Consider the following 13,777-nt stretch of genomic DNA (forward strand, 5'->3'; position numbering starts at 1 on the left):
ATCGCCTGTAACATGCAAAGCTTGGAAGAACCAGAAATTCACAGGAAGTAGTACAATTTGTATACGCATCTTCTGCCATCCTAAAGCTAACCAGAATTCTCAAGACTGTTGCTTATTTTGCCTATATGTTTGACAAAAGCTATAGTTCTGTATACTGTACATTCACAGTGGGAACCCAGCCCTCTGTACTACCTGCAAGAAAGATCAAGTTACCACTTTCCATCAGACTAAACATTCTGGTATCTAATATGATAGTCTTGCAAACCGTTATTCCTAGCTTGAAGTTCAGCAGTTCAAGACTTGATGCCATTCTCCTTTTCATCTCTCTGAAAGGTTTCTTGCTAGCGCATTTTGTAGTCATTAGATACTGATGTTTCACATAGCTGTCCTTTAAAATCCAAGTCTACTGAGAAATCCAGGTCGCGCTGTAATAAGATTTAAATGTAACTTGTAAGTAAGACTGTAAGTAGCTTGGTGTATGAATTCAGTTATGATTACTCAGGCTGAAGAAAATTGCAGACTCAGATGACTACTGTGTTTTTAAATTTCTTTTGTTTTTAAATGTTGCTAACACTGAAGAAGCAGGATGTAGGAAGCATTCCTCATATAATCTATGTTTATGGCATCTTTGCATATTCTTCTCAAACTTGCTTTAGTGGCCTGGCTACAACTAGGAAGCTCCTGCAATGCTATGATAGTGTAAGTATGCTTGAATAATTCTTTAAGGGTTTGCCCCACTGAGACTCTCACTCTAGGGCATAGATCATCTACACTAAGAGTTGTTCCAGAATAGATGTTCTGGTAAATTTCCAACTGTAGACAAGCCCTCAGTCAGTTGCTCTTTATCTTATATTCACATGTTGTTTGGAGAGAGACACTACATAGCCCTACAGAATGAAGCTGTCTCTGTACAGGCTTCTAAAAGGACTTGTGCTTCAGAAGAACAAACCACTAGCACTAGCAAATTGTTTTGAAACCAAGAGAACTGAAAGGTGGTCAGTCTTGTGATAACTATTAAGAACACTTCTATACAAGCACCTAAATCTGTTCTCAGGTGCTTACTGCTAAGCAAGCCAATTTGAAGTGCATTCTTTCTCTTCCCCCAAAAGAAAAGAGTAATAATACATTCAGCCTGAAAGAAAACAATCCAGTCCCCAAGGACAGCATACAGTGGGAAACAGATTCTTCTCCTCTACTGTTGTGGTAAGGGGTAAGCTTCAGGCTTAAATGTGTTTTAATGCCATTTCTTTTGTGTTTATTTCTTCAGCTGTATCGCCACTACTGTGAAAACAAGAATACTCAAGACTGTTGCTTATTTTGCCTATATGTTTGACAAAAGCTATGGATCTGTATACTGTACATTCACAATGGGATCCCAGCCCTCTGTACCACCTGCAAGAGAGATCAGGTTGCCACTTGCCATCAGTGTAAACATTCTAGTATCTAATATGATATTTTTAGTATTTATAGTATCTAATATCACATTTTTGGTACAGAAAAGCAAAATAGAAGCAAAAGAAGAAGGTAATGCAATGTTAAGATTTGCTGCAGCCAAGGAATGGAAGATTCCTACAGTCGTAGCAGTTGCATGAGTGGATTGTTACTAAGTTATTTTGCTGGTTGCATATTGTAATAGAAAATGAAGGAGTTTTACTTAAGTTTTTCAGCAGAAAATGACGCCACTGTTTCTCCCAGGAGTCATAGTTCTCATGTCTTGCTCTCCTATATCGGCACAGGTCTTCCATCAGACCATATCTCACAGTCCCCTCAAGGTAAAAGAGGTGCTGAATCAGTGACATATTTGCTGAGGGGAAAGGATTGAACCCTAGCAGAGAAATTGAGAAAGTGGAACTACAGCTGTCACCAGTCATTACAGCATGATATGCGTCATGTTTTAGCTTTAGTCTTAAATAAAACATTAATATTTTCTGTGGAAAGTCAATTTTTTTAAACAAATTTTGATGCAATTGCAAATTGAATTTTTCCACAGAAAATTTTCAACCAATTCTACAAGAGAAATGTTTAGTCCACTGGGGGCTGTTTCACTGCTTTTCTTACATCTTCAGTTAGGTCCTGTGAGTTGCATTCTGACAGTCATGAGGGACAGATTCTGAAATGGCATGCCTTAAAAAATACTCATGGGCCAGCAACCACCTTTAAGAAAAACAAAAAATTTTAAATCCTTTTTTTGAAAATTTGACTGCTCATTATTACAGCTTGCATTTACCGGTACATATACATAACATTCAATGGTGATACTATGATGTTTGCATAAGACAAAAGCACCTAATGTGTTAGTAAATGTTCTCATCACAGAGACTCTTATTTCAGCAATGAAAAATAGATATCAAGCATGTCATTTGATTGGTGAGTTCATACAGAAGTTGAATTGAAATTTTTTTTTCTTAATTCCATAAAGGAGAGTTCTTGGGCACTGAGTTTTTTTGGAAATCTGCCTACAGATGTTGAACTGAAAGTAGTTACTCCTGATCATCCTGTGTTGGCAGGGAGGAATTACCACTGATTTTAAAGAGAGCCTTTCCTGCCTGTGTCACAAAACATGATCCAGACTGACTGCAGAGGACAGCTAGCTGATTTTTTGATGTAGCTGGATCCTTTCTTCCTTCCCCTGCTAGCTTGTTTGCTAGCTGAGTTCTGGATCATTAACATTGCATTACCATTGTTTTCACCAGCCTTGGTTAAGGCTGTGACTAGAGCTCTTATTAATTAACATGAATTTAGAGCCTTTATCATGCTCATTGTGTTATTTATACTCATTTTATTTATTGCTGATTATAGTTTGTCATCAATAGAGTTGAGAATTAGAAGCAGTGATGCTGACTCACCACATTTTTTGCATTTGGTTTCATGGATATAGTCCCATAGATTTCTTCCCCTCGTCTCACAGTTAAATAGTCCTCTAAGTAGAAGACAGTTTGCTTCCAGTGGGTATAGGGAGCATCAGGTGCTAGAAAATAAATATGGGCATTATTTATAGAAATTTGGTCATTGTCTTACAGATCAAATTAGACTTGTGAAACAACTGAAAAAAGCTCCCTTTCTCATTGGACGCTTTAACTCATACACTACAATAACAAACATACTTCACAGCAACACAGTTCTATTGACTTTCAGTGGGTTGTCTTAGGATTTTTACTGGAATATGTCAGAAGTGAGTCACACTCAGCAATAAAGATTCCACAAAAAAGGTTACTGGGTATTTTGGACACTGCTTTCTTTTCAACACAAACACATTAAAATTGTGGAAATCTTTGCCACAAAGTATTTTGAATGTCAGAAGTCTAAATTAGTTCTAAAAACAATTACACAAAACCATGGAAGAAAGGTCCATCGAAAACTATTAATAAGAATCACACGGCTGAAACCTCTGACTCATGATCCTGATACAACAGATTTTATTTTTCCAGGAGGATACATCTGGGAAAAAGGGCATTGCCCTTTTGATCTGTTTTTAGTCTTTCTAAGGTCATATGCCATGGGTGACTGCCAGAGATGGATACTAGTCTAAACGAATTTCCAGTAGAATAAATTTTATGTCCTTTAAGTTTATAAGTGAAAGATAAATTCTGCCAAATGTTTGTCTTGATTAAATCTGGGCTGCTTATGCAGAAGTATTTCAGGTATTTAACTGTGTCTTTAGAGGTGAATACATCCTCTTCACTTCATATCTGTCTTCAGGCCTGAGCATGCACTAGACAACTATTCTGTATCCAGATTTTTTTCCCCCCGAAACCCAGTGCTGCTCAATATGTTTGGAAGAGGACTAAGTAGGTTAGAGATACTGAGGAGGACAGCCACACACTTTGCACTCCCACTTCAAACCTGGACCTCCAATTTTGCCCTACTTTCTGTTCAGAAAAGCTTGTCTTTTCAAGCCAGAGAGAGCTGTAGTATAGAATTATATGGTTTTTAATACCATATAATAAGATTATATGATATTTAATGGACTGTTCTATAGTAGCAGATCTCAGGAAATGTCTTTTTATTATAACGCCCTTGCGGTGTTAGCTTATTTAGGTACTTGATCTCCACAGTCTTTTCCCTATTGATTATGTAGGATTGGCTTATCAGGACTTAATTTGTTCTATTCTCTATTTGCTATACTTGAAAACTTTGACTGAATGGGGCCATGTATTTTGGCTATCCTTACTCTTTTGTTATGTTAGGATTTTGTTTTACTTATTTGTTTTTATTTCTGATTTAAATTCAGATCTTTGAGCAGTGCCAAGTGAACTTGCATTGGTTATGTCATGTCTAGCATTCTTGTAGTTCTGAGCACCTAGGAATGTAAGAACGGCTATACAGAGACTTCCTGACCTAGGGAAATAGCCCCTGAAGAATTTATTTTTCTTCCATGTCTTTCCCCAATCACTTTTCTGATGCTGACATGGGCCCACTATCTTGAATCATGCTAATAACTTCTTAACAATATTTAATAGAACAACCACCTGGGAAATTAAAAAAGTCACTTGGTAGAATCTATTTGATTTAGTTTCCCATTGCAAAATATTTCTGTTCTCTCATTCTTTTTCTTTGCAGTCAATTTACGCTGTAAAACTTGGGGGGAGAGATTTTCCCTTAATCTATATCATAGAACCATCTACAGGCCTCAGATTAGAAGCATTAAATAGAAAATGTTTCTCATTTGTCTCTGGTTAGTAATATAATGCAAAGAATTAACTAATTATGGGACTCTTCAGCTTTTGGTATCATCTTAAGAGCCACTTCCTTTTTTTTCTTCTGGCTAAAAAAAATCTGATTAATAAATAAAAAGAACAATCACTTTTCTATCCTAAAAACTTGTCAATTTCTGTTTATCATAACATCTGTGTTGATCTTATGCTATTAAAATTCAGCATCTAATTACTTCCTTTAAGTTTTGATAGCACCTATAGACAGTGGATACTTATCTTCATCCATCTCAAAGCACATAGAGCTGGCTATTCCCTAACATGAGTAAATAATGTGTAATCGAAGTCAAACAGACATAAAACTGGTGTGGGATGATGTGGGATGCATGGAGTTATCAAATCACCTAATGAGGTAGATGGAGGTAGCTTTGAAATCTAAAATAACAAAAACCTGGCAAACTGAGCTAAACAGGCTTTCCCTTAACATTTTTGCATAGCTTCCCTAGAGATGCTACCTATGTAAACTACCATGCATTCTCATAGTTGAGATTCATGGTAATCAGTCTTGTTCAGTGGTTCTGATCCACTTATTCCAAACAAATCACTCTGTTCTTATCCTGGGGTAAGAGGCTAGTAATATTAGGGAGGCAGGAAAGACAATTCTCTGAAAGAAGGAGGTGATATAAACTACAATGAGACTTGCTTTATAAGCATAGCACAGTAAAAGTTACCTAGGCCCTATATTCAATACTGTATTCAAAGAAGGAATCCCAAAGTTCATTTCCCTGAATATTAGGAATCCTAGAATGTCACAAGGGCTGTTTATATATCTGTATCTGTTTTTTTCTTGCCAACTTAATCAAAGCTTGTGCTTTTGGAGGGGCTAAGGACAGTGAGAGCAGACAGAAAGAAGAGAGCCACTTAAGAATTCAAGGATTTCTATTCTATAATGTTATAAATTTTTTATTGTATATATGTTATTCTATAAAAGATAGATAAATGCCTATCATTTGGACTGTGGCAGCCAGAATCTTCCTTTTTTCTAAGACGATCCAATTTAAGTTGCTATCATCTGCTGAGGACAGTGACCTGTATTCAGTGTGCTCTTCAGCAAAAACATGCAACAGCCTGTGACAAGCCAAACTGAGTTTCTTCCAATGTTGTTACCCTACATTCAGTGAGATCCCAACAACATAATCAAATTTATGTGGTGAAGGGAAAAAAAATTTGAGACCCAGTACAAACATAGACTGTATTTATCTATTTATTTAAATTTTCAATTAATCATTTGATTTTTCCTTTTTTTCTGGGATAGTTACCTTGCTACCTGCCCTGGTGTACATGCAGTTACACCTCTATAAACATGCTTGGTATGAATACAGTTTATTCACCTACAGAAATAGATTATAGTGCTAAATGTAAGTTTATTGTGATGCAATTACATCTATACCAGGAAATGTGTGCCTTTTAACTACCCCAGGGAAGTCAAATGGAACTTTTAAAGTCTTAATTAGATCTGTATGGGAACTGTTTTCCTTGTGCTATCAGCATCTGCAAAATTTCTCCATGCCCAAATCCCATATCAGGGTGAAGTCTGACTTACGAGAATACTAATGAGCTTGCGCCCATGTTTGCAAGGCCTTCCAGCAGAACCATTTCATTTTAATGTCAGCCTTTCAAAAAACTGTTTTACTTTAGAAAAGCCTTTGTGATTGGGAAAAAAATGAAGTATTTCATTTTAAAACTGCCAAGATATGGGTTCTTAAAAAATCTTTTTTGCAAAAATCTAGAATCAGAAGACTGATTCAAACCAAAGTTTTGTTGGGAACTGTGTTGGCAAACTGATATCTTCCAAAGGAAAACTATTTTACCAAATGGTTCCTGGCTTTGCACCTAGACAGTCTTAATGGTGATGATTCTTCCTTGGTAAGACTGTTAAACTCAGTTGCTAAATGGAGACGTCTGCATGCAGGAGTTCAGATCCAGATGCCGTTTTCCCACTAGACTTGTCTCTGTAAAATTTCTAAGTGGAAACACGCTAGAGCTAAACTAACCTTCACCTACATTTTCTTTTAGAACATAACTGGATCCTTGTACACACACACATACACACACACACACACACACATGTTCATGCATTCATGCAGAATTATCTTCTTTAGAAAAGTCTGACATATCTGGAAGCTTGTGCTAGATGAATGGGGTGTGTGGAATGTAGGCATAGACCTTCAAGTCTGCTCCAAATCACACACTTATTTTCCTTGTAATTAAAAAAAAAGTGAAGTGGCACTTCTCCATGTACTATCAAAACACATTGTTTTTCTGAATTCAGTAGAACTCTGCTAATGGACACTGGCTGAAGATCTAGACCAGTATTCTAGACAGTGGTGTCTATTCCTTCTGTCGCAGTGAATCAAACAGCCTTTCTACAGAGAGACTTGCTCTGCACCTCACTCTATCATGATGTGCTTCTGTTTCCCGATAAGAAGTGCCACCTCTGACCAGTGTACAGCTGCCCCTATAGCACAGCTGAGGTACGGCAACATGAGAAATGTAGGGTGGTAGCACTGTTTGTTTAGTTATTCTTTTACCTTCATCTATGTCACTAAATAAATAGGTCTAGGAAGCAAAATCAAGCACTGGGACCAGTTAGAACAGGTTGCTCCAGCTGAGTTTTGGATATCTCAAAAGATCGAGATTATACAACTTGCCTGGACACCTGTTCCAGTATTTGATCACCATCATGGTAATTTTTTTTTGCCTTATATCAAATTTCTTGTGTTCCAACCGGTGTCCATTACCTCTCATTCTTCCACTGTGTACCTCTGAGAGAGAATGGTTCCATTTTCTCTACCATAAAGAAGTCATAGCAATAAGATCCCTCTCTTTTTTTTTTCTCCAGGTTGAACGGGCCAGTTCTCTCAGCCTTTCTTTGTGTGCCATGTGCTCCCATCACTGACAATCTTGGTAACTGCCCAAGACTTGTTCCAATAGGCCAATATCTTTTCGTACTGGGCAGCCCAACACCAGATCTAGTAATTCACATGCAGTTTCATAACTGCTGTGCAGAAGTGGAGAATCACTTCCCTTAACTGTTGTCTAGACTCTTGCTAATACAGCTCAGGATGTGATTGGCCATCTTTGCTGCAATGGCCCACTGCTGACTTATGTACAATTTGTTGTCCATCAGGACCCATGGGTCTTTTTCAGCAAAGCTGTTCTATCCAGAGACAGTCTATCCAAAGATGTTCTAACCAGTCAGCCCCAAACTGTATTATTACATGGGGTCATTTGGTCTTGGTTTCAGGAATTTGCATTTGCCATTGTTAAACTTCATAAGGGTTTTGTCAGCCCATTTTCCAGCCTGTGTCGGTCCCTCTAAATAGCAGCTCTTGCTCTGCAGCATGTGAACTGCTCCTCTACAAATTTGCTGAGAGTTCACTCCAGCTCATCATCCAGGTCATTAATGAAGATGTGGAACAATATTGGCCTTACTATTTGTCCCCCTGTGGGAGCCACTAGCAACTGGCCTCTGCTTGGGCTTTGGCTGCTAATCACCACACTTTGAGTCGACAGTCCAGCCATTTTTTCACCCACGTAGTTTTCCACTTACCCAGGCTGCATCTCACTAACTTAGATGTAAGGATACTGTGGGAGATTGTGTCTAGGGCCTTGCTAAAGTTAAGGGCTTCAATATCCATTGCTCTCCCTTATCCACACAGCTAGTCATCCCATGGCAGAAGGCATCAGGTTAGTCAGGCATGATTTGGCCTTGGTGAATCCATGCTACCTGTTCGCAATCACCTTCCTGTCTTTCATATAGCTGGAAATAGTTTCCAGGTAGATTTGCTCCATAACCTTTCCAGAGACTGAGGTGAGGTTGACCAGCCTGAAGTTCCCTGCATCCTCCTTACTGCCCTTCTCAAAGATGGGTGTGACATCTGCTTTTTCTATTCATCAAGAACCTTCCCTGATCACCACGACCTTTTAAAGATGATAGAGAGCAACCTTACAATGACATTGACCAGCTCTCTCAGAGCACATGGGTGCCTCCTGTCTGGTCCCACAGATTTATATATGTCCCTGTAGTCCTCATGGCACACCCTGAGGCAAGACTCTTGTACTCTTATCAGTTTCACAGTATAACAAATCTACCTGTCCAATGGGCTGCAGAACAGATCTCCCATTATTTTAGATACTTTGAATAAAAATTAGCCCTCTCCAACCAAATAATAATTGTCTTAGGGCAATTGGAGAGGCACCACAGGGGACCCAGAGGAGACCCTGAACCAAGTATGGGCCCATTGGTTCCCCCTAACTTCAAGACCGGAGTGGTTCCTGGGTCTGCTTTATTTGGTGATGTAGCTGTAGCCTCATTGGCACCAAAGAGGGCCAGGGTTTAATAAATAATCCTCATCAAAACCACAAAACACTCAGCCATGCATTCGGAAATCTTAAGGAATTAACTTTGCCTGGATATGTAGTTAGCGGTTCTTCCTCATTGGCAAGCAATGGTGTCCAGCCTTTCTACTTTGGTGGGCCATACAGCCCACTGGAGACGATAGTTGCTAAGGTAAGATGTTCAGGGAACTGGCAACCAACCAAAGAGAAGCATTCAACAGGGGAAACGTAGCACTTGCTAAATGATTGGAGATAGAATTTGGAGACATAGGAAGCCTCTCCAAGCAAGTTTCCAAGGATGCTAAGCCACCAGCAGCTACAAGATCCAGCTGGAGAAAGAACGATGAGAAAGGGCAAGGCATCAAAGCTGAAGGAATCCTAGCATGGAAGTATGAATAAGCATCCAAAACCTCTGAAGTAGCAGCCCATGGAAGCTACAGATATTAGAGGAACTAGGTATGTTCCTCAAGGTTTTCAAGCACTGATGATGATTCCAGTTCTTGATGCAAGTGCAGAAATATTGGAGTGTGCGAATCCTTTCTCCTCTTTTTCTGTGAAAGGCAGGCACATAACACCATGCATATAACTTTGCAAGTTGTGGTGAGTATGCAAAAACTTCTCTGCAATTGGAGGAAGGAAAACATTAAGAAAACTTGATATCTGCTCTAAGTTTTTGTTCAAATTCAGTCTCTTCTCCCTGATACTGGTTATCTTCTCCTCTTCCTCAAGTGCTCATTTCCCATGTGCTAAGGGAAGCTAAGCCAGCCTGGGGCATGCTGGTGGTCTAGCAGATTTTTTTCTGTCCCCATTCCAGAGTGAACCCTCTTTACTCCAAACACCCAAGAATCAAGAAAGTCTTTAGCCCTCCCACCCTTTGCTACACTGATACTGGAGCAAATCCATGTCAGTCTACTCTGTGAACAAGCAACTCCTTGCGGGAGCACTCATGATGTCTAAACTGGTCTTGCGGGTCCTTCTCCTCGCTGTTTTTGATACCTATTCCCTGGGAAGCCTAACAGTCAAGCAAAGAATGACTGGGTTTGAGAGCCAGATTTGCTGATTGGACACATTTGCCTGGCAAGCCTTAACCAAATCTCCTAGTCTATTCAACAGATGTGTCTTAAAAGACACATATATGTTCATATGCACACACATAAATAAACACATTCCATCATTCCTTTACAGGTAAAGCCACATCCTCGCTGCTATTAAAGACCTTTCATGTGGTTCTGGCAATATAAGCAGACTTCCTTTGCTAACGTGTTTTTCAGTTAAAAATCACAACACAGCAATTACACCCTTCTTTAAAGCTATTTTTTACATAAAACTGGAGGTTTGATTATGTTACCTTTTAGAAAAGATTAATGGGCTACCTTCTGCTGAAAAAGTCAGCATTCTGTGGAAAAACAAATGCCTAAAATCCAAAGTGTTTTCAAAATTACATGAAATATTTCAGCAAGAACTCAAAAAATTATCACTTCAGGATGCCACTGGTGTGCCTCACAGGAGTAATACTTCAGATTACACTTCATTTCCCAGCACATACTGCTGTCTATTATGGTGTGGGAAATACTATGGCATAATATTTATATAGAATGACCAGGGAAGTATGGTTACTGAAAAAGATAAGAATACGAGGCACCAAAGAACATCATCCATATGGCAGTACTTTTAGAATCAAATATAAATACGTATTTTAACGAAGTACTTTCAGCTTTGACCTTTCTCAATTAAGGGTTGAGAGGTCCTTTGAGGGGGATAAAAAAAGCAGAGAGATTTCTAATCATATTTAACTTATATCAGACCCCATTTACACTACTTTGAGTTGTACAATGGTACTAAGGACAATCAGAGCCAACTATATTTTATTGTTCTCTTCATTAAAGCAATCATGAACTTTTTATGTGTGCTGCAACACTGGCTGGTTTACTCACTGTGGTAAGCAATCACTCACAGGAATGGGGTTATTCCATTAAGTGTCTGCTCACCAGGGTAAGTAAGAGTTTCGCATTTAGGTTCTTAGAGCCAAATTACATAAGTAGTATGTGTGAGGTTATATCTTGGAAAAAAATGGTGGTTTTGTAGACTCTGAGAGAAACAAGAGTTTTGTTGTTTCAGATTTGGGGGAACCTGGGACCAGAGTTGATATCTCTTACAGAGGCAACAGCCCCTGTCTAGTTTGAGAAACCGGCCACTCATAGCGTCGAGATCCACCTAGTGATGGGCATGAACTCCTGGGTCATAATGTCCATGGAGTTCTAAGCTGATAGCCACTGTGAAATGCTGCCACTGCTTTTGCAGAATTCCTGCAAGCAGTTGTCTTTTCCTCATCCTGCTCCCACTCCTCCCAAATGACAATAGTTTTTATTACTGAAATAAAAACTTAGTGGTACAGTAAATTCTCATGTACCATCTGATCAATAGCATCAATATACTGATATAAATAGAAATGAAAAGAAGTACAGATTACCTGTAGAAAATCCCATTTTCTTGTGGCACTTTGTAAATTCAATATTAAAATAGGTGACCAAGGCATGAATGTAATCATTACGCTGAATTTGGAGGCAGAATGCAGAAGTGAATGCCAATTCTTCAGTCTTCACTGTATAAATATCTACTTCCTATTTTGAGAAGAAATAAAAAGATCATTTACATGCAGATGTCTGTGACTGTTCTAGGCTAGGGCATTTTATCTGTTTCAAGTGTTAAATGAGGTATTTAAGCATTTTATTTAATGATCTGCAATAAAGACAACAGGCAATCCTTTACACTTCAAGAAATCAGTGGTATATTTGAGTGTATCATATCATCAGTAAATGACCCAGAAGGGAAAATTATTAAACCAGAAAAAACAGCCAATGACAGAAAGGCTAGTCAGAGAAGCGAGTGTGCCCTTTGGGATGGAAGGGAGGAGTTGTGAGAGTTAGCAGAAATCAAGGTAAAAATGTGCTTTGACAAATAGAGGCAAAACAGATGTGGGAAGGGTCCCAGTTCTAAGACCTCTCATCACCAGGGACTGTCAGCCTTACTCAGCATGAGGAAAGATGGCAGAATTGGGTTTTTAATAAAAATAAGCTTCTGATGTGGGCATCTCTTACTTCCTCTGGAAAGGAATATGCATTGACTGTGTCATGTTAAGCAGTCAAAACATTTGAGGCATGACAGGCCCTGCTGTCTGCTGGTCATGCTTTTTAATCTGGTGTCAAATATGGATTCCATACAGTAGACTTAAGGATTTTACTCTTCAAGGACACAGAAGCAAATCATGTAAATCTTAATATGGCTTGAGTGCAGTGTTTGGGAGCAATGATGCAGTCTCCAAGATTGCTTACTTCCAATGATATTTAAATCTTATTGTTGGCTTAAACTGAATGCTTTACCAAGGCTTAAGCTGAGTGCTTTAGAATGATCTGAGTTTTCTCCATTCATGTACAGTGCTGCTTTTGTCTGGGATACTTCAAAGACCAGTACTCATGACAGGGAGTATATTAAGTCTATGGGAAATCTTTCCTGCTGGTATAGTTTCTGATATCCTCCTAGGTGTACCTGGCTTCACTGTCCCTATTGTGGACCCTTGTCAGGGTACATTTGGAAAGAGCCAGATATCCCCAAAATATTTTTCTCTCTATTATCAGGAAGAAGAAAGTCAGTTTTAACAACAGAACTGTTCTTGCATACAGAGAGATAAATGTTTGTTCTGTAAACAAAAATACAAACTTCCTCTATCACACCAGCATAAACCAGAAATCAATCACTGACTTCACTGGCATTACTTTAGACTTATACTGGGGTAATGGAGAGCAGAATCTAGAACGTCCATGTAGAATAGAGGACTCTCTATTTCGGCAGTTACATTCTATAATCCAAGAGAAGTCTATGACAATAGACACCAAAATATGCAACTATATTTCAGTTATTGAACTCTTTGCATGGACCACATATCTTACATTTCTGAGAGTTTGAAAACTTATGGTAAGACAGCTTATGTCTTCCTTAAGTGAGCTATTGTTTTGGCCTATTTGATTAGCAATATTGCTCAAGAAAAATTTTCCCCTAATGAAAATGATTCTATTATATTGCAAAGGTCATGGCAAACTGCATCATCAGTGTTTACAAGTGACTCATACTTACAAGTGGTCTAATTTAAAGCTGTGGTAGCCTCAAAACGTATTTTTTCCTCAAAAAAAAAAAAAAAACAAGGAAAGAAAAAAACAGAACAGGAATGAGAATTTATGAAATCTGCTCAGGTTGCAGAGGTTAAAAATCCATAGCACCCTGCAAAATTATCTCTAACAACCTAGACTGGAGTGGTGGCTGTAGCTGTTGACTTCCACCATATTTGGTGGCTTTTCAGTGGTATGACAGTGGAGAACTTAGAGTAAAGTCTGCTGATGAGACATAAAAAAGGTATCTAGCTCCCTCTTTCTGAGCTATTTTGGCTCTGCAGGGTAAACTGTAATCAAAAGCAGTAGGAAATATTTTTATTAGAGAATTTGGATGAAATGTCTCAGAAATAATGAACAGATGTGCTGGGTAAGAGGTGTCATTTTTGCAGTCATTTTTTGTAAGAATAGAAGCAAGTTCTTTTTTGCTATGCAGGATAGGAGATGAATGTGTTTATTGATTAATTTGTAGAGTTTTGAAACTGGCCTGGTCTCTGTTTTTGGTGCTCCCTTGAAACTTTCTCTGGTTACTATATATTCTTATATTAAATGTTACCATTC

The 13,777-nt window shown here is 38.5% G+C and overlaps 1 protein-coding gene across 1 annotated transcript in view; it reads right to left on the reverse strand.

Annotated features, from left to right (window-relative positions):
• Positions 1-278: 278 nt before the first annotated feature.
• The window catches only part of PRMT8 (protein arginine methyltransferase 8), a 76,798-nt gene continuing 63,299 nt past the window's right edge, over positions 279-13,777 (reverse strand). Inside the window, exons 8-10 of the mRNA XM_013956219.1 lie at positions 11,524-11,674; positions 2,847-2,968; positions 279-425 (exon numbers count right to left, since the gene is read on the reverse strand). Coding sequence (XP_013811673.1) covers positions 342-425; positions 2,847-2,968; positions 11,524-11,674 — 357 coding nt within the window. The 3' untranslated portion in view covers positions 279-341. The remainder of the gene's footprint in view (positions 426-2,846; positions 2,969-11,523; positions 11,675-13,777) is intronic.

The sequence above is a fragment of the Apteryx mantelli genome, chromosome 1 (assembly GCF_036417845.1).
Source record: "Apteryx mantelli isolate bAptMan1 chromosome 1, bAptMan1.hap1, whole genome shotgun sequence".
Classification (NCBI taxonomy): domain Eukaryota; kingdom Metazoa; phylum Chordata; class Aves; order Apterygiformes; family Apterygidae; genus Apteryx; species Apteryx mantelli.